Here is a 22,102-nt window from a genome sequence, read left to right as displayed (position 1 = left end):
AATTGCGTAATATAAAGTCAGAATTGCGAGTTATAAAGTCAGAATTGCGAGTTATAAAGTCAGAATTCTGAGTTATAAAGTCAGAATTCTGAGTTATAAAGTCAGAATTGCGAGATATAAAGTCAGAATTGCGAGATATAAAGTCAGAATTGTGAGTTATAAAGTCAGAATTGCGTAATATAAAGTCAGAATTGCGAGTTATAAAGTCAGAATTGCAGGATATAAAGTCAGAATTGCTTAATATAAAGTCAGAATTGCAAATTTTATAAAGTCAGAATTGCGAGTTATAGTCAGAATTGCAGGATGTAAAGTCAGAATTGTGAGTTATAAAGTCATAATTGCGTAATATAAAGTCAGAATTGCAAGTTATAAAGTCAGAATTGCGAGTTATAGTCAGAATTGCAGGTTATAAAGTCAGAATTGCAAGTTATAAAGTCAGAATTGCATAATATAAAGTCAGAATTGTGCGATAAAAAACTTGCAATTGCATGTTATAATGTGCAACTGTGAGGGGAAAAAAGACTTCTCAGAATTGCAAAAAACTTTTATTTCCTTAGAATTGCCAGTTTATATCTCACAATTCTGACTTTATAACTCACAATTGCATGTTATAAAGTCAGAATTGCGAGATATAAACTCACAGTTCTGAGAAAAAAAAGTTTATATCTCGCAATTCTGACTCTATATGATTCAATTGTGAGTTTATATCACGCAATTCTGACTATATAAGACGTAATTGTGAGTTTATCTCATGCATTTCTGACTATATATCATGCAATTCTGACTTTATAACTCGCAATTGTGAGTTTATATCTTGCAGTTCTGAGAAAAAAAAGTCAGAATTGTGAGATATAAAGTCAGAATTGCATGATTAAAAACTCACAATTGCAATGTCAGAATTGCGAGATAAAAACAAGCTTTGGAAACAAGCTTCCATAAATTAGTGACTAAATAGACTTTCAATTTTAAACCTGAACATTTATTTTGGGAGTTCAAAATAGTTGCTTGTCTACATTGTCATGTATTTTTAGTTTCCATGTCTGTTCATAAATGTTCTGCACTGTATTTAATGTCTCTTATAAACTATTATTATAGCTACTCAATTATGAATGCTGACATAATGTAATGATTAATGTCTTTATGTCCATAGCAGTGTGTTTCCATGTCCTCTTTGTGGCTGAACTGCATATAATTATGATTCTCAGACTCATTGTGCATTTCCTGTTTCAGAAACCATATGCGTGTCAGATCCCAGGCTGCACTAAACGCTACACAGACCCCAGTTCTCTACGCAAGCATGTGAAGATCCACTCTGCCAAAGAGCAGCAGGTGCGTAGGAAGGTAAGGATAAAAACAATCTCTTTTTTTAAACTTCCTCTGTACAGATCATCTCATCAGCACATCAGAGTCTAATTAGCTCTTTGGCTCTTGCCATCGGCCTTGAGAAACATTTCTAGTAGATATTTTTCATGGTCAATTGTGTCTTTTTCACGGCTTGGTGCAGTTGGTTCTACTTAGGATTGTCTTTTGAAAATCATTTCCCCAACAATAGATCAACTCTGACCACATTTCAGCATCTACATGGTGAAGAGTGCATTCCTCATTAAAGTGGGTAATTATAAGCAGAATGGCCTCATTGTTGCACTGGTCTAAACGACAGCTGACTGATGCGTTCTTCTTGCTTGCCGTTGTAAGCGGAAACACATGTGAGCGTGTACCATTGTTAATAAGCTGTGCAGCGCTATACCCCAGTGGCCAGATGTTGTGGGCTGATGTCAAACAAACACTCCCACTCCATCTATCGCGAGCGACGCCTATTATAGCAAGCTGCGGCAAAGCATCGAAGCTCCATTACGTTTGACGAATGGCTGGGAGTTTTACACAAAGATCTCAACTGGAAAACGTGTGGTTTGCACTCTTTTGTAATATTCGAGAACTGCAGCCCATTTGCGTGTAATTAAAAAGTGTTTGTTTTATTTCTAATTTGCAAGTTTGTGAGCTTTTATTTTGAAAATCTTAATTGCAGTGGAATTAAAATGACATAACACTTTCAAGTTGCATGTCACGGCTCATTTCGGGCTATTGTTTATTGCGATGTATCGTCTCCAGATTCAGTCCACTCATCACGAATTCATGTGACCGTAGATAATTTTCCAGTTAAACATAATTCCATGCTACAATCCTAGCTTTCAAAGTCAGTCCAATCGTCCTAAATACATATGACTTCCCAAACTCTAAACAAATGTCGCATATAACGCATGATTACTCCCAGAACTTTGATTTTGTTGCTTTATGAAGAGAAAAATCAGTCTTGCATGCTAGTCTCACCACCAAAAAAGACCTCTCCACCACTCTGCAGCTGATAACGTAGCGTCCCAACCTGTACTTTGGACGATGGATGTGAATGTGGGGTATGTCCTTCCCCCCATCCACTCATGTTTCCAATCAAAGGTTCCTGTTTGCGGTGAAAAACTGTTTCTCTCTAAGCTTTTCATTTCCTACGCTGGCCGATGGGGCATGTCACTATAGAATGATGTGTTTGTTTGTTTGTTTAAATTGAAGACTTTTGTTTCACACAGGTTTTTAATGTGATTCCCTCTTTTCAACATGGAGAGCATCATGCTTTGATATTTATATTCTAAATATTGCTAATCTTGCACTCTTTATATCTTTTTGATTGACAGCTAAGGGCCTGCCCCCATTTAGAATCAGATGCTCTGAGTGAATGTCTGTCAATCCAGCATCTGCATGGCCCTGCCCCTTCCCAGCATTCCCACTGCCCTGCCACCTCTCAGCACTCTCTGAATGGGAAAGAAGGCCGTTCCCCAGCACTCGGGCAGGAAATATACACAGGTATGGCTTACTTTATCCTCTATAACAGTGGTTATCAACCAGGTGGCCAGGGCTCACTAATGGGCCTCAGCAAACTTCCATGGGGGCCTCAAGATGATTTAAAATGATTTAAGTTAAGACAAAACACGCTTTAAAATTAGCTAAAACAACTAAAAATCAAGATATATCTTTATATTTATAGTATTTAGGTTATATGCACAGTACATCTTTCTAGTTATGCCAAGCTCTAAAATATTTGGTAACACTTTAGAACAAAGGTCCATCATTAAAGGGTTAGTTCACCCAAAAATGAAATTTCTTACATTATTTACTCACCCTCAGGTCGTTCCACATGCATAAGCCCTTCGTTCATCTTCGAAACACAAATTAAGATATTTTTCATAAAATCCGATGGCTCAGTGAGGCCTGCATTGCCAGCAAGACAGTTAACACTTTCAATGCCCAGAAAGCTACTAAAGACATATTTAAAACAGTTCATGTGACTACAGTGGTTCAACCTTAATGTTATGAAGCGACAAGAATACTTTTTGTGTGCCAAAAAAAACAAAATGACGACTTTATTCAGCAATATCTAGTGATGGGCGAGTTTAAAACACTGCTTCATGAAGCTTCGAAGCTTTACAAAACTTTTGTTTCGAATCAGTGGTTCGGAGCGTGTATCAAACTGCCAAAGTCACGCCCCCCAGTGGTGAACCATTGAAATTTTGAAACACTTCTGACATAACGAAGCCTCGTTTACTGAAATCACGTGACTTTGGCAGTTCGAAGCTTCATGAAGTAGTGTTTTGAACTCGCCCATCACTAGATATTGTTGAATAAAGTCGTTTTGTTTTTTTGGCGCACAAAAAGTATTATTGTCGCTTCATAACATTAAGGTTAAACCACTGTTAATTGTCTTGCTGTCAATGCAGGCCTCACTGAGCCATCGGATTTTATGAAAAATATCTTAATTTGTGTTCTGAAGATGAACGAAGTTCTTACGGGTGTGGAATGACATGAGGGTATTAAGTGAGTAATTAATGACAGAATTTTCATTTTTGGGTGAACTAACCCTTTAATAGGTAGCTATGCAGGAAGTAATGCAGGACAAATGTGTAGTACTACATTAACACTTCAGCTACTACTATTAACTAGTATAGTAATAAGCTTAAAGGGTTAGTTCACCCAAAAATGAAAATTCTGTCATTAAGTATTCACCCTCATGTCATTCCAAACCTGTAAGAACACAAATTAAGATATTTTTGATGATATCCAAGAGCTTTCTGACCTCCGATAGACTGCAACGTTATTACCACTTTCAAGGCCCAGAAAGGTAGTAAAGACATCGTTAAAATAGTCTATGTGACTACAGTGGTTCAACCTAAATGTTATGAAGTGATGAGAATACTTTTTGCGTGCAAAAAATAAAAAAATAACTTTATTCGACAATTTCTTCTCTTCCCTGTAAGTCTCCTATGCTAAACCCAGTGTAGCACTGCCAGGTTCTACGTCAGAATGTTATTGGCCGTCTCCTGCGTCAGCATCACACACATGCGTCGTGGTGCTCACTTGAACAGCATCAGCCAATATGAGCCGGTGTTCTGACGTAGAACCTGGAATCACTGCACTGTGTTTTTGCGCAGAAAAAATATTCTCATCACTTCATGACATTAAGGTTGAACCACTGTAGTCACATGGACTATTTTAATGATGTCTTTACTACCTTTCTGGGCCTTGAAAGTGGTAATATTGCAGTCTATCGGAGGCCAGAAAGCTCATGGATTTCATCTAAAATATCTTAACGAAGGTCTTACAGGTTTGGAACGATATGAGGGTGAGTAATTAATGACAGAAATTTCATTTTTGAGTGAACTAACCCTTTAACTAATCAGTAATTAATAGCAAACTTAGGACTGAGATAGTCCTTATTTGGTCATCAATAATTACTGAATAAGATTAGCCTTATTAACTAACTATTAACAGATTATAAAGAATCACCAATTGATTACTAATCACAACATTAACGTGTCTGAGATGTAATCAGTTGTCACTAGTAGTTCTTGAAGATTGTCTGTTTTACTCTGAACATGGTCATAAAATGCATCATAATTTCTCATAATAATTTCTCTGCAGGAACTACTAGTGATCTAGACCATTATTTTAAAGTGAAAATGGGGGGTCAAAAAGGTTGAGATCCACTGCTCTATATGCACTTGCACACTTTCTTTTGATAGCGATGTGGAGTGGGTGTGGCACAAAAGAAATTGGGTGGAACGGAGGAATGAATGTTTCAATCGTGGATTATAATTGTAATTAGTGGTGCTTGATAAAACAAGCATCCCTATTATTTTTGCTCATACCATGAGTATTAAACTTGGGTGCAGACTCTGTTTATACTACGACCACAATGATAAGTGGCTTGTTACTATTCCAGGTGATCAATTTTCGCCTGCTGAAAATCAGGCAAAAAATATCTCACAGATATGGGTCTCAGACTGCTGTTTTGACTGTGTCCTACACAAACCAGCCAGAAAACCTTAGCAAACACATAGCACACCCTAGCATTGTGATAGTTAGTTTTAGACAGTCACCACTCAAATTTTCTTCAGAATCTAGTTCTAGTTCCAAATATGTTTAAATAATCCTAATAATAATATTTTTAAAGTAATCTGAAATGTTTAAATAATTATACAAATGATTTTAAAGATTATGTTGATAGTAATTTTAGAATTTATCTTGGGAGATTAACTGGTGCTTTCCAAACCTTGAGAGAAATGATTGTATATCTTGGTCTATAGCATCCATTACTGCTTGTTTTTGTAGGAGCATATGTGCTGTCTAATTTATGTATCCTGGGATGTTTTGTAGAGATGGGTAGAGGACTGTTCCCTCCACCCTAGAATGTACCAAAACCCAGATGTGTTTAAGTGTACGTTCACTTGCAGAACCATTTATGTGATCCAAAACCAATAAGCTACGATTTAACAGCTCAAATGGACATGACAGAATAAAGGGGATTGTAATGTTATGAAGACCATATGCTATGATAATATTGCAAACAGCTGCAATGCACGATCTACGTTAGATGTGAATTTTCCCATGCTACTTCCAGTGTTATGCAATTCACGCTAAATCAGAGCTAGAGGACACTTACCTTAAAATACCCGGCTATAACTCTTGACTCTTTGATTTAGAGAGGGAGGTCAGAGGTGAAGGTTTTGCATGTTTTGTTTTGTGTTTTTGTGTTTGTTTTGCATTAGTTAAACCACAGTAGTTATAGTCCTCCCTGCAAGTAAATTTTCTTGTTCTTTGGCTTGTTCTTGTTCTTGCTGAACATACTGTGGTGCAATAGTTAGAAGAGGAGATTTCATGAAAAGCCAATACCTAGAAAACTAAAGGGATAGTTCACCCAAAAATGAAAATGTTGTTATCATTTACAAACCTTTGTCAACCCAAACCATTTTTTTCAATGATGGAACACAAAAGAAAACTTTCTGAAGTCTGTTGCTCTCTTTTTTCCATGCAATTACAATGAATGGGGACTGAAGATTTCAGTAATACCTACCTACAAACAAGCACAGCATACTTGGAGGTTTTTTTTCCTTCAAATATCACGTTTTAAATAGGCATTTTTATTAGAATCTCATTAGAATCACGACAAAGCTAAATGAACTGAACGTGTCCCCTCCTGGTTACCGTACATGGTGACAGAATTTTTGTGTGTGAACTATTCCTATAAGAGCAGTGATTCAGGCAAGACAAATGTAGAACAGACCCTAAATGTCTGTGTGAGAGTAATTTGAAGGACAATTGCAGAACTCACCATCATTAAAGCATCCTTGTACAAAACACACTTTGCACAGCAACAGCTTAAATCGCCCTCAACGTGTGCCAGGGAAAAATAGACGTCCTGGCTTACACCGTCTCTCATTCACTCAGTTCAAAGGGGATAAGTTGCTGCTTCAATGTGCAAATGTCTTTAGCCTGAAGGACCTGTTATGTTACTGTGGCTGTTTGTTCTTGTTTAGAGGAGAAGTTGTGGTTGGGTCTGGCCAAGATGCCTGCATTTAATGTTCCTGATGTTTCTGCCTCTCCTTATGCTTTGTTCCACGGCCAGTAGAAAAAGCAAAGCAAAGTGGAGAGCGGGTACCTCTGTCATTTTGTAATTTGCACATATAAAGTGCGCTCTAGTCCTGTGTTGCGTCTTTGTGTAGTTTTGCATCTGGCGGTTCCATACAATTTTGTGCATTCTCTGTGGCTGCTTGAACATATGCTAATCAGTTCTTAGTTATATAGTTATATATTGTGATAAGGTTGATCAAGGCTAACATTAATAATTTCTGTAATTTAATTTAATTTTTTTAAATGTTTTATTCTTAATTTATATATATATATATATATATATATATATATATTTGCACATATACATACTATTAAAATTATTTTATATTAATATAATTTTCATATATATTTGATATATTTTTGTTTCATTATATATTTATATTTCTCACTACAGATGATATCACAAATACACATATTCTTGAAATATAATGTATGTATGAATGTATGTGTGTGTATATATATATTAGTGCTGTCATTCGATTAAAAAATGAACTAATTAATAACAAATTTTTTCTGTAATAATTGCGATTAATCGAACCTAACATTATAGTTTTTAATATATTTTTAAATTGTAATAATTTCACATTTAATCTCCAAATTAATGTCGAAACAATATAAAGACAGTATATTTTAAATATTTGATCAAACAGGTAGGAAATCTGTATGCGGCCAGCTTGAATGAAGTGACTTTCTGTGCGCACAATTCATGTTTATGTCACACAGACAGGAGATTCACAGACAGCGTGTCAGTACAGATTTAAGTTCTTTTTTCCGTCTTATTACACTTGAATGGTTTAATAGCACTTGAATGAATGATAGCATGATCATATAATGTAACACTAGCTAAAAGATGACGAAAAAAGAACGAATGCTGTGTTAAATATTTTTAACGCGTTAAACTGAAAAAAATTAATCGGATGCGTTTACTTGCTCATTTTGACAGCACTAATATATATATATATATATATATATATATATATATAGAAATTCATGATTATTCTCAGCCATTAGAGTCTGATTCTGCCTCATGGTTGACTCCCCCTCCCATCTCTCCAGCAGATAACAACTAAAGCAATCATGGCCATTACTTGTTGAATGCTTCCCAGTCTGGTAGCAGATGTTAGGGCTAAAGGGGAAAGCATTTAAGGACTTTGATTGATGATTTTGAGTAATGAATCAAGTTTGTAACCAGTTCAGAAAACTGTCAGATAGGCCCCGCTTCCACTGTAAAGCAGTTGGAGAGGAACACAAAGAGAAGGGGTGCTGTGACGAGCCGATGAGGACTGTCGATGCACAGCCGTCCCCCCAGAGGGCTTCTGGGAAAACAATTACTGGGCAAATTCAGAGGAACACATTAACAGCCGGAGCAACCGGGATCAGTGTCCGCCTGTCAGTCTCACAGGCTGCACAAGAAGCCCGGGGACGGAAGAAGCCCCTTTACGGAACGAGCAACTATCATTTTCATCTGGCCTGGTTTGCATACAGTAGTATAATCTATGGTGGGATGACATTTGGACCAGTTGGATATCTGATCTATGTCTGTTACTTCCATTATAAACTGTGGATGGAGTTGATGTATCTTCTGTTTTTTTGCTTCAAGGTTTTGTGTCCTTGGCTAAAGATCCAGCCCACCTGTTCCATTCATTTCAATGCAAGTAGCTTATAGTAGATCTGTCTCTGCTTGTTATTTCTGCCGTTCCATTAATTTATCCGATCTGTCAAAGATATGTTCAAAATAGCAACAGTCAATCAAATCTATCCCGCACGGCAACATACATCATGTACAGTAAATTGCTAACAGCACAGAACATTTCATTTCATCCAAAGGGACTTGGTGAGTTTTTGTTGTCATAACAAGCACTTGTTGCCATTAAGGGCTGTTTTGTGGAGATTTAATTTGGTCAATGTGCTGTTCTTGAGGGCTCCTTGAGGTTTATCAGGCATGTTTTGAGCATTAGTTTTGTTTGTCTTCCAGGCCTGTACTCCGGCCCCAGCACGACACACAATGGTGCCCCACTTGAGTTGCTCTCTTCTGGACCTGACCTGCCCCCCAGGCAGCCCCGCATGGACCGCGACATTGGCAGCCCCCACCATCTCTCCCCACTGTCTGGCCTTGAGAACACCCGGGAAGGGTGAGTACCTATCCCACCAAGCCTCACGTTTACTCCCAATTGCTCTGACATGCACGTAGGTTGGATGAGATCAATGGAGATGATGTCAGAATGGATAAAGGTTGTCATCATAGTTACAGATATCACTGTAGTCATCGTTACACAAAATGGCTCTAATCCAGTTAGTACGCAGTGACAAAAAGGCTGTTCTGAACTCTTTTGACCGAATTCTAAGTCAGCATTGCATGGAGACAATCTCAAAAAGACAATCCCACAATGCATTGCAATATGCTCTGTGAGCAATCCATCCAAGATGCCTGACAAGTGAGAAAAATGATGATTATACTTTAATCTAATTAAAGATTACTATATAATGATTCACTCAGTAATCACTTTCTTTGTTCCCGAATGAATCAGTGTTTTTGAATGAATCAGTTGAGGGAATGATTCATTGACTTGCTCAAAAAAGAGCAAGTTACTTGTTTCTTTTCTGGAATTAATCATTGGCTGAATTCAGAATAATTAGCATACTGCTCTTCCTGTCTTTGCCATAAGATATAGTACAGATACTAAGTGGTATGCTGAATCCAGCCTGTTTTTGGTATGAGTGATTCATTGATTCACTCATAATGATTGTCACTTGTTTAATTACTGAATGAATCAGTTTTTGGAATGAATCATTTGAGTTGTATCATTGATTCACTAAAAAAGACAGGGTCACTTGTTTCTTTCTCGAATGAGTCAGTGGCCGAATTCAGAACAGCATACTAGCTTCTATTCTAGCCATATAAAGAGATAAGCAAGTAAGTAGTAATGCTAGTATGTTATTGCGAATTCAGCCACTGTTTTTGATTCATTCCTGAATGAATCAGGGTTTTTGAATGAATCATTGAATAAGTGATTAATTTGGCTCACTCATAAAGACACTCACTTGTGTTGTTCTGGAATAAATCATGCTGTGTCCCAATTCGCTTATTTGTACAGTGCCCTAAAAGTATATACTGTTTTCATGAAGAAAAATAAGTATTGTGCTAGCAACGCCACTTTTGTGGGTTCGATATGCAGGCAAAACAAAAACATGTATACTTTGATTCAATTTTCTGGCAGAAAAAAAGATTTACAGTGTTTTTGAACGAATCTGTTTAGTTGATTCATTTACTCACTTAAAGACAGTCATTTGTCGCCACCTACTGGTATAACAATGTAACCTGCAGAAAGAGTCTGAAAAATCTTCACTAATAATGCACAGACTGACTGTATGTCTGGAACACTGACAATAATTTGCAAATGAATAATGAGGAGTTTTTATTTTTAAGACCATCTTATTGCTTTGGAATAGCTAGTTAAGTCTGGGATCATGTTAATATTGCAATGCCGTGAGGTTTTCCTCACAACAGGAGATTATCTTTGGTAATGTGTTCCGTCTAATGTGTTTTTCACTGTGTGTAAGAACCATATTGATTTAGGGGCCTGGATTTATTTACTATCCAAAGCACCACCGCAGATTTTTCCCTTGTCCATACGGAACGCTTGTTTTCATTGTAACACTCTCCCAAAGCACACACCCTACGACGCATTTAATGCTCTTCCCTTGCTCTGACTTCAGTGTGTATTTATCCAGCAAATCTAAGTTGAACCAATGTCACCTTAACACAACATAAACCAGTTTTGAGGTGTCAGTGTAATTAAAGCAGGACTGTGTTCCCAAAAAGATTTTTTTCCTCCTGCTCCTCTCTGTCCTCAAGCTGTGTTTAGTGTTCTGGAACACTCAGAAAAGGAATACAAAGCCTAATATGTCCCCAACAGGACTGAGGCCTGTTTCCCATTAAAAAACCCTGATTTCCCCCTGGACCAGTCAAGTTGAGCTGTAAATCCAATGTGTCATCAAGATGCACAATGTGTATAGTGACAAACAGAGATGCTGGAAATGAGAGAAAATACATCTGTTGTTTTTAAGCACCAGATTTAAATGAGATTTTTCTGTTCTTTATCATAGTTAAATGAAAGCAAAAGTTCAGTGTTAAGTAAATTAACTAATTTCACCCACATCTGAGAATAGAAACTTATTCAAGAGCTTGTAAACAACATGACTCTATTGAAACAACAATGAGTTGTTCTCCTTCTCCTGTTCTTTTTCTCTTCCTGTTTGCTCAACTGGTAGCGCATTGCGCTAACAACGCCAAGGTTGTGGGTTCGATACCCAGGCAACACAAAATCATGTATACATTGGTTCACTTTTCTGTCAAAAAAAAAAAAAAGATTTACAAACATTAACAGTGCATTCAAAGTGATGTTTTTGCTAGCATAAGCCCATTGGATAAATCAGTTTCTAGCAAAAATACTTGAGCACCCATGATATGTGCCCAGGCAGCATTGAGTTGTCATGTTCTTTAAAATCCCTCTGGAAGGTGATCTGTTTTTCCAGGTCGCAGAAAGAGCGCAGAAAAAGCTCAAGAAAATTAGCGAGCCATTTTAAAGCTCCACAAATAATTACTGCTACTTGGAGAGGAATGAGAGCTGAACGAAACCGGCTCAGGGGATACTCATGTAACACTATACGCTATTGCATTGTAGATCATGATGACATATTCAAGGCTCTGCCTTTCACTGTTGCTGAAGGTCAAAGTCTGTGAAAACGTAGGATTATACACACCCTTCACACAAAGCATGAGATGAAGGTGGACGTGAACTTTGTTTTGGAAGTAGTGAGAGTATATGTGGAATTTGAAACGTAATAGTATTTTTATCCACCTAGTAAGTCAAGTGTCAGCTGTAATATAAGAGCTTCCTCATACAGGCGCGCTGACAACGCAGCATTAAGAAAATGGCCGCCGTCTTGTTTGCGGAAGTCATTAGAGTTTGGGTTCCTGATCAAAAATGTGTACGCACATATAGCACGCTTTATGCCGTCCATCTCTGCCAGGACCTACAACTAACCAGGTATGAAACGTCTACTTACATTTGAAGATGGAGCATTTTGATTTACATGTTTAAAGCCTAGAGTATACACTCGGCTGCCAAAGTCAACAGCAGCTGCCGCTCTTGTTTTTCCCAAATGGTTTAGCAGGACGTTAAACATTTTGACAAAATTATCTAACTTGCTTGACTCCACTGCTGCAGCCTCTGACCTCATTGCTAAATGTGTTTACCCTGGCTGAAATGGCCCATTTAGACTCCTTTTACTTCGCAAATACTAGTGTCATTTTCTGAAGCTAATATTAAAAAATATGCCAGTGAAAATACATCTAGTGGTCTCCGTTGTGTGGAGTTTGAGATGGAGGGAGGCAGAAGTGTTCGTAGCTGTGGAACGTGCTCACCAGCTTGGAGGGCCGAGGGGCTTAATGTGTGGCATCAGCACCTCAACGGCTTCATTTACATGTTTTGTAGGTGACAGTTTTACAGTAAAATTAAGAGCTGAACCTGGTGTTCCTTAATGGTAATGAGAAACAGGTTTGTATTAATGAGAGGATATAAAAAAATCAAAAATTTTTATGAGAGTATGTCTTACATACACTATCGTTAAAAACTTTGGGGTTGGTAAGATTTTTAATGTTTTTAAAAGAAGTCTTTTATGCTGACCAAAGCTGTATTTATTTCTGTCAAAAATACAGTACAAACAAACAGTAATACTGTGAAATATTATTACAATTTAAATGAACTTTCTTTTTTTAATATATTTTAAATTACGCCAGTCTTCAGTGTCATATGATCCTTTAGAAATCATTCTAATATGCTGATTTGGTGCTCAAAAAATATTTCTTCTCATTTTCAATGTTCAGTGCTGCTTAATATTTTTTTGGAAACCATGATACACTACCATTGAAAAGTTTGGAGTAAGTAAGATATATAAAAAAGGAAGAAATTAGCAATTTTATTCAGCAAGGATGCATTAAATTGACAAAGTGACAGTACAGGCATTTATATGACAATAAAATAAATACATTTTTCTATTTCAAATAAATTGTGGTCTTTTGAACTTTGTATTCAAAGAATCCTAAAAAATGTATTAAAGTTTTTACAAAAATATCAAGCAGCAAAAAGATCTATTACTAATAATTGAGCACCAATAATAATTGAGCACCAAACCAGCATATTAGAATGACTTTGCCATCACATGAATAAATACAATTAAAAAAAAATTTAAAATAGTATTTTTAACTGTATTTTTTATTAAAAAAAAATACAAATCCAAAATACAAAAATATTAATCCATAGGGTATACATACATAATCACCCTAGGGCTGTTGAGCAATTAAAATTTGTAATCTAATTAATTACACAATGTGCAGATTTATTAATCTAGTTAGGGCTGTCGATTTAATGCATTAATTTAATTAACTGGTTACGAAAAAAATAACTTGTTAAAATTATTAACGCACCCGCCCCACCCCAGACCTACGTAGGTCATCTGACATTTAGCAATATCACACGAGCAATGACTGGAATCGTGCAAATGTGATACTGATTTTATACAACAGTTCAATGAATAAGAAGTTAATATTGTGTTATATTTTAGACACACTATTGTCTGTTTTTGTTACCTATAAAGCCATAGTAGAACGATTGTTCCACAGCGGTGTTTGTGAATGAATTCGCGTTTTGAACGATTCAGGGGAAACAATGATTCAATGACCCATTCAGAGCCATTTACTTTATTCCTGAATGAATCAGCCATTTGAACGAATCGAATTAATGAATGACTCAATGGCCCTGTTTTTTTTTCCACCTGGCATTAAGATGTGTTTTGGTCAATCAGATCATAAGTAGACGACTCTAAATACAGGTGTAAATGGGGTCTAAAACATTTTGAGATTGTCCACTTTCGACCACTTCCAGATGTAGTCGAAAACGCATTCGACCGGAATACTTTCGTAGTGTAAATGCTCATGTGGTCGAATGTGTTCGAACAGTGAGTCACAAAAGTCTGCCTACTCTCCGCCTACTGACCTAATGTGTAAACATTATGGGAAGCGCGCTAACCAGAGAGGATTTAAACTTTGTCGGCTGAAGACCCAAGTTTGGTTTGAAGATGAAAAACATACCAAGCACAATGCGTTCTCACCATTCCTGATTTTCAGAACAGTGTTCAGCGTAGGAAAGTGGTTGAAAGTGGACAAAAGTGGATTAAAACACCAGGTGTAAACGATTGACCAAAACACATCTTAATACCAGGTGTAAACAGGGCCAATGACTTACTCATTTAGACATTTACCGCCACCTACTGGCAGTTTTAGTTTCTAATTTAGAATATTATTTCATAAAAAAAATTTCATATTCCTTATTTATATTTAAAAAAAAAAAAAAAAAAACATTAAAGGTATTTTATAAATGCTGTCATCATTTACTCACCCTCATGGCTGTTGTAGCCTAAATGTTTGTGTAATAAATTGTATGTTGAATCAAATATATTTCTTCTAAAGCTATATTTTGTAATGTCTATTTGATGCTTTTCTCATTTAACACAATAATGACTTTAAATTATCTTTTGGGGGTAATTGGTCAGCCAAATTTAATGTGTGATTAATTTGCAATTAGATTAATTAATTAGATTAATTCATTGCCACATTGTGTGACAGCCCTAATATAGTACATATATATATATATATATATATATATATATATAGTCAAGCCATAAAAAATCAAATTCCTTGAAGTTGAGTCCATTTCATTTTTAGTTTTCAGTATCACCCTATGATCTAAACAGTAGCTATACTGACACATTGTATCTTAAGCTAATTTCCCTGCCTGACTGCACATTGAGCATTTGAGCACTTTAGCTTTTGAGTGTTTAGAAACAAGCTGGAGGCTCGGATCAGTAAGGGCCTGATCTCTCACGAGTGGCTTTAGTTTGCTAACCAGAACCAGAAAGGTTCCCACCGACCCGTGCCAAGCCAGCGGCCAGTTCATTCTTCAATCAGAAGAGCTTACCGTGAGGCAACAGGGATATCCATGCTCGCTCATACACGCCGTCTCCCAGCGGAGCACAACCTGACAGGTGAGACAAGACAAACTGGGAACAGAGCACTCATCTTCATGAATCTTCATTCAAAAAGGATGTGAGGGAAAAAACTCCTATCTTGATCTCTTTTGTCTCTAGCCGACTCTAGAAGGATTTGTGTCTGTATGAGCATAAGGATTGCCTCACCTCTGAAACCAGCACCCCTGTTGCACGATTTGTAAGGTCTTTGACCCCTCTAACAGGGATTAAACTGGAACGTGACACTACAGGGTTTGCAAACGAGTCAACGACAGAGCTTTTCATGAAAATCGCAGCCTGCATTTAATAACAGTATTATTCCATCATCCAAAATGTAACGTTTCAGTGTGTGTAGGCAGTGTAAAATTTACTTCAAACTCCCAATGCTGGTTTGTTCACATCAATCTGTGATTTTTTTTTTTTTTTTGTGTGTGCGTGTGGTCAAGTTGCTATGTCCCACTTGGACCGCTTTTCTTTGATCCTTTTGGTGGTTACTTTCTGAGCCAGACGTAAAGTAACTGTGTTCTTTAACATGGAGCACGTCCAGTGAATCATATTCATGAAGAGTCACGTTCACTGAATCGTGTCTGCTGAGTAAGGACTTACTCATGTCAATTGAGTGAAGCTCTGGGATATTCACAGAAGTTCCCATGGAGTCACATTCACTGAATCACAGTCAGCATTAAACACTTTGCCTTTATTACTCAATCTTCTACTTTGAAGAAATACCATTTGTAAACACTTTGTTCACAAGCAAACTATTAAGGGTTTGGTCATTATGCTTTGAAGTCCCTGTGAAGTCGACTCATTGCTTTTTCTAGATAGTGGACCCAAGTTTCCTATATCCCATCACTCTTAACTCAAAACACCCCATTCAAAAAGTCCCAAAATCTGTGCTAAATGCAATTTTACTTTACACAATTGCCCATCTTGCTGGTTCTGAGTGTTGTGGAGGAAATGTTTATACTGTAATTTGTTTAATTACTGCTGCTGTGATCAATAGAAAATGTCAACATATAATTTTTATATATTTTTTTTTTTACATTTTATTTTAAACGTCAGTTGCATGAAAAGTGGTATGTTTGTGGTGAAAATAATAATAATTATTTAAGTATGCCTATTGTATACACTAAACCAGTGCTTGAAGGTGCCCTAGAATTGAAAATTGAATTTACCTTGGCATAGTTGAATAATAAGAGTTCTGTACATGGAAATGACATGCCATGGAAAAACAGGCAAATCTCAACATAACACCGACTGTGACGCAACAGTCGGGGTCATTACAATGTTCGCCCCCAACTTTTGCATATACCAGCCCATGTTCAAGGCAGTATTAATGTCGTGGAGCTGCACGGCTGAATCATCAGACGTTCTGCAGGTATCGTGAAGCATGCAAGCAATGACAATAGCGAAAATGGCAGATGGATCGATAATAACTGTTCATGATCCATGATATCATGATATATGTAGTGATATTTGTAAATTGTCTTTCTAAATGTTTTGTTAGCATGTTGCTAATGTACTGTTAAATGTGGTTAAAATTACCATTGTTTCTTACTGTATTCATGGAGACCAGAGCCATGTCGTTATTTTAATTTTTAACCCGAAAATGCTTGTAGTCTGTATAATTCATAACGCATCCTCATTCTTATCAAGTCTCTCCAACTGTGTGTAGCTTTAGCCCCGTTAGCCGTGCAGCACTATCAAACTCATTCAGAATCAAATGTTAGCAAACATCCACAAAATACATGCCATACTTACGTGTCAGTCGGTTTTGTTCCTTTGTTATTTTACGAGATTTCAAAGACATTTGGTTTTGTTTCGTCACAAGATTTCGATGACGATCGGTTTTATTCGGTTATGAGATCTCAATGATGTTCGTTTTTTAGTGATGCTCGGTTTTGTTCTGTCATGAGATTTCAAAGACAGTCGGTTTTGTTCCTTTGTTCTTTTACAAGATTTCAAAGACTGTCTTTTTTTTTGTTGTTGTTACGAGATTTCAATGACGGTCGGTTTTGTTCGGTTACGAGATCTCAGTGACAGTCAGTTTTCATTGTCAGTCAGTTTTGTTCTGTCATGAGATTTCAACAACGGTCGGTTTTATTCGGTTGTTCTTTCACGAGATTTCAAAGGCTGTAGATTTTTTTTTCGTTACAAGATTTCAATGATGTTCGGTTTTGTTCGGTTACAAGATTTCATTGACAGTCGGTTTTTAGTGTCAGTCGGTTTTGTTCTGTTATGAGATTTCAATGATGGATGGTTTTGTTCTGTCATGAGATTTCAAAGACGGTCGGGTTTGTTCCTTTGTTCTCTTACGAGATTTCAAAGACAGTCGGTTTTGTTTTGTTATGAAATTTCAATGGCGGTTGGTTTTCTTCAGTTACGAGATCTCAATGACGTTCGGTTTTCAGTGATGGTCGGTTTTGTTCTGTCATGAGATTTCAAAGACAGTCGGTTTTGTTACTTTGTTCTTTTATGAGATTTCAAAGACTGTCGTTTTTTTTTTTTTTGTTACGAGATTTCAATGATGGTCGGTTTTGTTCGGTTACGAGATCTCAATGACAGTCAGTTTTCATTGTCAGTCGGTTTTGTTCTGTCATGAGATTTCAAAGACGGTCAGTTTTGTTCCTTTGTTATTTTATGAGATTTCAAAGACAGTCGGTTTTGTTTCGTTGCGAGATTTCGATGACGATCTGTTTTGTTCGGTTGCGAGATCTCAGTGATGGTCAGTTTTCAGTGTCAGTTGGTTTCATTCTATGACGACATTTCAAAGACGGTCGGTTTTGTTCCTTTACGAGATTTCAAAGAAAGTCAGCTTTGTTCGGTTATGAGATCTCAATGACGGTTTTGTTCTGTCATGAGATTTCAAAGACAGTCGGTTTTGTTCCTTTGTTCTTTTACAATATTTCAAAAACAGTTGGTTTTGTTTCATTACGACATTTCAAAGACTGTCGATAATTTTTTGTTACGAGATTTCAATGACGGTTGGTTTTTTAGTGTCAGTCAGTTTTGTTCTGTCATGAGATTTCAAAGATGGTCAGTTTTGTTCCTTTGTTCTTTTACGAGATTTCAAAGACTGTCGTTTTTTTTGTTACGAGATTTCAATGACAGTTTCAATGACAGTTAGCTTTGTTCGGTTACAAGATCTCAATGACAGTTTTGTTTGGCTACGACATCTCAATGACAGTCGGTTTTCAGTGACAGCGCGCTTTGCTCTGTCATGAGTTTTCAAAGATGGTCGGTTTTGTTCCTTTGTTCTCTTATGAGATTTCAAAGACAGTCGGTTTTGTTTCGTTACGAGATTTCAATGACGGTCGGTTTTGTTTGGTTACAAGATTTCAGTGGCAGTCGGTTTTGCTGGGTTATGAAATTTCAATGGCGGACGGTTTTGATCCTTCACAAGATTTCAGTGACGGTCGGTGTTGTTCAGTTACGAGATCTCAATGACGGTCGTTTTTTTTCCTTTGTTCCTTTACGAGATTTCAAAGAAAGTCAGCTTTGTTCGGTTACGAGATCTCAATGACAGTTTTGTTCAGCTGCGACATCTCAATGACGGTTGGTTTTCAGTGACAGTCGGTTTTGTTCTGTTATGAGATTTCAATGATGGATGGTTTTGTTCTGTCATGAGATTTCAAAGATGGTCGGTTTTGTTCTGTCATGAGATTTCAAAGACAGTCGGTTTTGTTACTTTGTTCTTTTATGAGATTTCAAAGACTGTCGTTTTTTTTTTTTTTGTTACGAGATTTCAATGATGGTCGGTTTTGTTCGGTTACGAGATCTCAATGACAGTCAGTTTTCATTGTCAGTCGGTTTTGTTCTGTCATGAGATTTCAAAGACGGTCAGTTTTGTTCCTTTGTTATTTTATGAGATTTCAAAGACAGTCGGTTTTGTTTCGTTGCGAGATTTCGATGACGATCTGTTTTGTTCGGTTGCGAGATCTCAGTGATGGTCAGTTTTCAGTGTCAGTTGGTTTCATTCTATGACGACATTTCAAAGACGGTCGGTTTTGTTCCTTTACGAGATTTCAAAGAAAGTCAGCTTTGTTCGGTTATGAGATCTCAATGACGGTTTTGTTCTGTCATGAGATTTCAAAGACAGTCGGTTTTGTTCCTTTGTTCTTTTACAATATTTCAAAAACAGTTGGTTTTGTTTCATTACGACATTTCAAAGACTGTCGATAATTTTTTGTTACGAGATTTCAATGACGGTTGGTTTTTTAGTGTCAGTCAGTTTTGTTCTGTCATGAGATTTCAAAGATGGTCAGTTTTGTTCCTTTGTTCTTTTACGAGATTTCAAAGACTGTCGTTTTTTTTGTTACGAGATTTCAATGACAGTTTCAATGACAGTTAGCTTTGTTCGGTTACAAGATCTCAATGACAGTTTTGTTTGGCTACGACATCTCAATGACAGTCGGTTTTCAGTGACAGCGCGCTTTGCTCTGTCATGAGTTTTCAAAGATGGTCGGTTTTGTTCCTTTGTTCTCTTATGAGATTTCAAAGACAGTCGGTTTTGTTTCGTTACGAGATTTCAATGACGGTCGGTTTTGTTTGGTTACAAGATTTCAGTGGCAGTCGGTTTTGCTGGGTTATGAAATTTCAATGGCGGACGGTTTTGATCCTTCACAAGATTTCAGTGACGGTCGGTGTTGTTCAGTTACGAGATCTCAATGACGGTCGTTTTTTTTCCTTTGTTCCTTTACGAGATTTCAAAGAAAGTCAGCTTTGTTCGGTTACGAGATCTCAATGACAGTTTTGTTCAGCTGCGACATCTCAATGACGGTTGGTTTTCAGTGACAGTCGGTTTTGTTCTGTTATGAGATTTCAATGATGGATGGTTTTGTTCTGTCATGAGATTTCAAAGATGGTCGGTTTTGTTCCTTTGTTCTCTTACGAGATTTCAAAGACAGTCGGTTTTGTTTTGTTATGAAATTTCAATGGCGGTTGGTTTTCTTCGGTTACGAGATCTCAATGACGTTCGGTTTTCAGTGATGGTCGGTTTTGTTCTGTCATGAGATTTCAAAGACGGTCAGTTTTGTTCCTTTGTTCTTTTACGAGATTTCAAAGACTGTAGTTTGTTTTTTTTTTTGTTACGAGATGACAGTCATGGTGACAGACATGGTCTGTTTTTTTTTTGTTACGAGATGACAGTCATGGTGACAGACATGGTCGGTTTTGTTCTGTCATGAGATTTCAAAGACAGTCCATTTTGTTCCTTTGTTCTCTTACGAGATTTCAAAGACAGTCGGTTTTGTTTCGTTACGAGATTTCAATGACGGTCGGTTTTCTTCAGTTACGAGATGTCAATGACGGTCGGTTTTCAGTGATGGTCGGTTTTGTTCTGTCATGAGATTTCAAAGACAGTCCATTTTGTTCCTTTGTTCTTTTACGAGATATCAAAGACTGATGGGTTTTTTTTGTTACAAGATTTCAATGACGGTCGGTTTTCTTCAGTTACGAGATTTCAATGACGGTCGGTTTTGTTCGGTTATGAGATCTCAATGACGATCGGTTTTCATTGTCAGTTGGTTTTGTTCTGTCATGAGATTTCAATGACAATCGGTTTTGCTCCTTTACGAGATCTCAATGACAGTCAGTTTTCAGTGTCAGTTGGTTTTGTTCTGTTATGAGATTTCAAAGACAGTCAGTTTTGTTACTTTGTTCCTTTACGAGATTTCAAAGAAACTTAGCTTTGTTTGGTTACGAGATCTCAATGACAGTCGGTTTTCAGTGACAGTGGCTGCATCTGAAATCACGTACTGTTGAGTAGGTACTACATTTGAATTTAAATTTACTTCACGACCGTTGAAAAAGTACATTCTATAAAGTGCGAATGCGTTTAGTATGAATGAATTCGGACATACTACAGTACATCCGTCATTTTGTTATTGTCACATGACCTACCAGCGTCAGTTACATCCCTTCAACTTCATTCACAAATCCTCTCCCATGGCCTCATGGGATAGTAAAGTGTCCATCGTATGTGCACTTCAGAATCTTGCCGGAAGTAGTAAGTCATCCGGGTACTTTTCGCCTACTGTTTTTCGAATACTGTGAATTCGGACATACTACTCTGTTCGCATACTGCTTTTCACGTACTATATAGTAGAAAAGTATTCGATTTCGGACGCAGCATCAGCTTTCTATTTTTTTTTTATTTATTTTTTTTTTATTGCATAACAAGAACAGTAACAACATACATTTACAGAGGATCACAGTATATTCAACTATTATCTATTACATTCATAATAGCATCAAAGGAAACAAGCATCAGCTTTCTATGGGAACCTAACAGGAGCTGCAGTGACGCGATGATTTATCAATCAGCGATTGGCTCTTTTACTTAGAAGGCGGGATGTATTCCACCTTATTGCGCATTGCAGTTTCTCCCATTCATAACTAATAGGAGTGAACTAGGTTTTTGCAATACAAACACTGTGCTAAAGAGCTAGAAGTAATATTGTGAAATATTACAATTAAAAAAAATACTGTTTTTTTATATTAATATAAATGTAATTTATTCCTGTGATGGCAAAGCTGAATTTTCAGCAGTCATTACTCCAATCTTCAGTGTCACATGATCCTTCAGAAATCATTCTAATATGCTGATTTTTTTCAGGATTCTTTGATGAATTGAAAGTTCAAAACAACAGCATTTATTTGAAATAGAAATATTTTATAACAATGTAAAAGTCTTCCAGCATCAGTCCTCCACCTCAATTGGACTTTTCTTTTCTTATTTAAATCCAGGCAGGCACTATGAGGTTGACTTAAGTGCCAAATGCTTTTCTATCACTTTTGAAGATTAGGTGAACATGATTTTTTGGATGATCCATAGGTCAGCGGCCATATAAAGCTCTTATGACGTGAGAGACAGGCGGTATAGTCACAAAACGAGCCCACAGAGGTAAAAGCAGATGATCAGTGAAGGTAAATACCGAAGGGAGAGATTAATCCTACATATGAAAGATTCCCCTCATTCCTGGAGCCTTAGCGAGCTGCAGCTGGCAGTGATTATAGCATGATTCACTTTAGCTGCACATAGAGGCTGCTTGTAAAAATA

The 22,102-nt window shown here is 36.9% G+C and overlaps 1 protein-coding gene across 3 annotated transcripts in view; it reads left to right on the top strand.

Moving 5' to 3' along the window:
* LOC127517228 (zinc finger protein GLIS1) overlaps positions 1 to 22,102 on the top strand; it is a 96,048-nt gene that overhangs the window by 64,956 nt on the left and 8,990 nt on the right. For 2 of the 3 annotated variants that reach the window (XM_051902553.1, XM_051902555.1), the window contains exons 6-8: positions 1,231 to 1,341; positions 2,685 to 2,853; positions 8,930 to 9,086. In XM_051902553.1, coding sequence (XP_051758513.1) covers positions 1,231 to 1,341; positions 2,685 to 2,853; positions 8,930 to 9,086 — 437 coding nt within the window. The remainder of the gene's footprint in view (positions 1 to 1,230; positions 1,342 to 2,684; positions 2,854 to 8,929; positions 9,087 to 22,102) is intronic. The other variant, XM_051902554.1, reaches the window with a different exon arrangement.

This window comes from Ctenopharyngodon idella, chromosome 8 (genome assembly GCF_019924925.1).
Source record: "Ctenopharyngodon idella isolate HZGC_01 chromosome 8, HZGC01, whole genome shotgun sequence".
Taxonomy (NCBI): Eukaryota; Metazoa; Chordata; class Actinopteri; order Cypriniformes; family Xenocyprididae; genus Ctenopharyngodon; species Ctenopharyngodon idella.
Note: the sequence above shows the minus strand (reverse complement) of the source record. Positions and strands in the feature narration are given on the sequence as shown.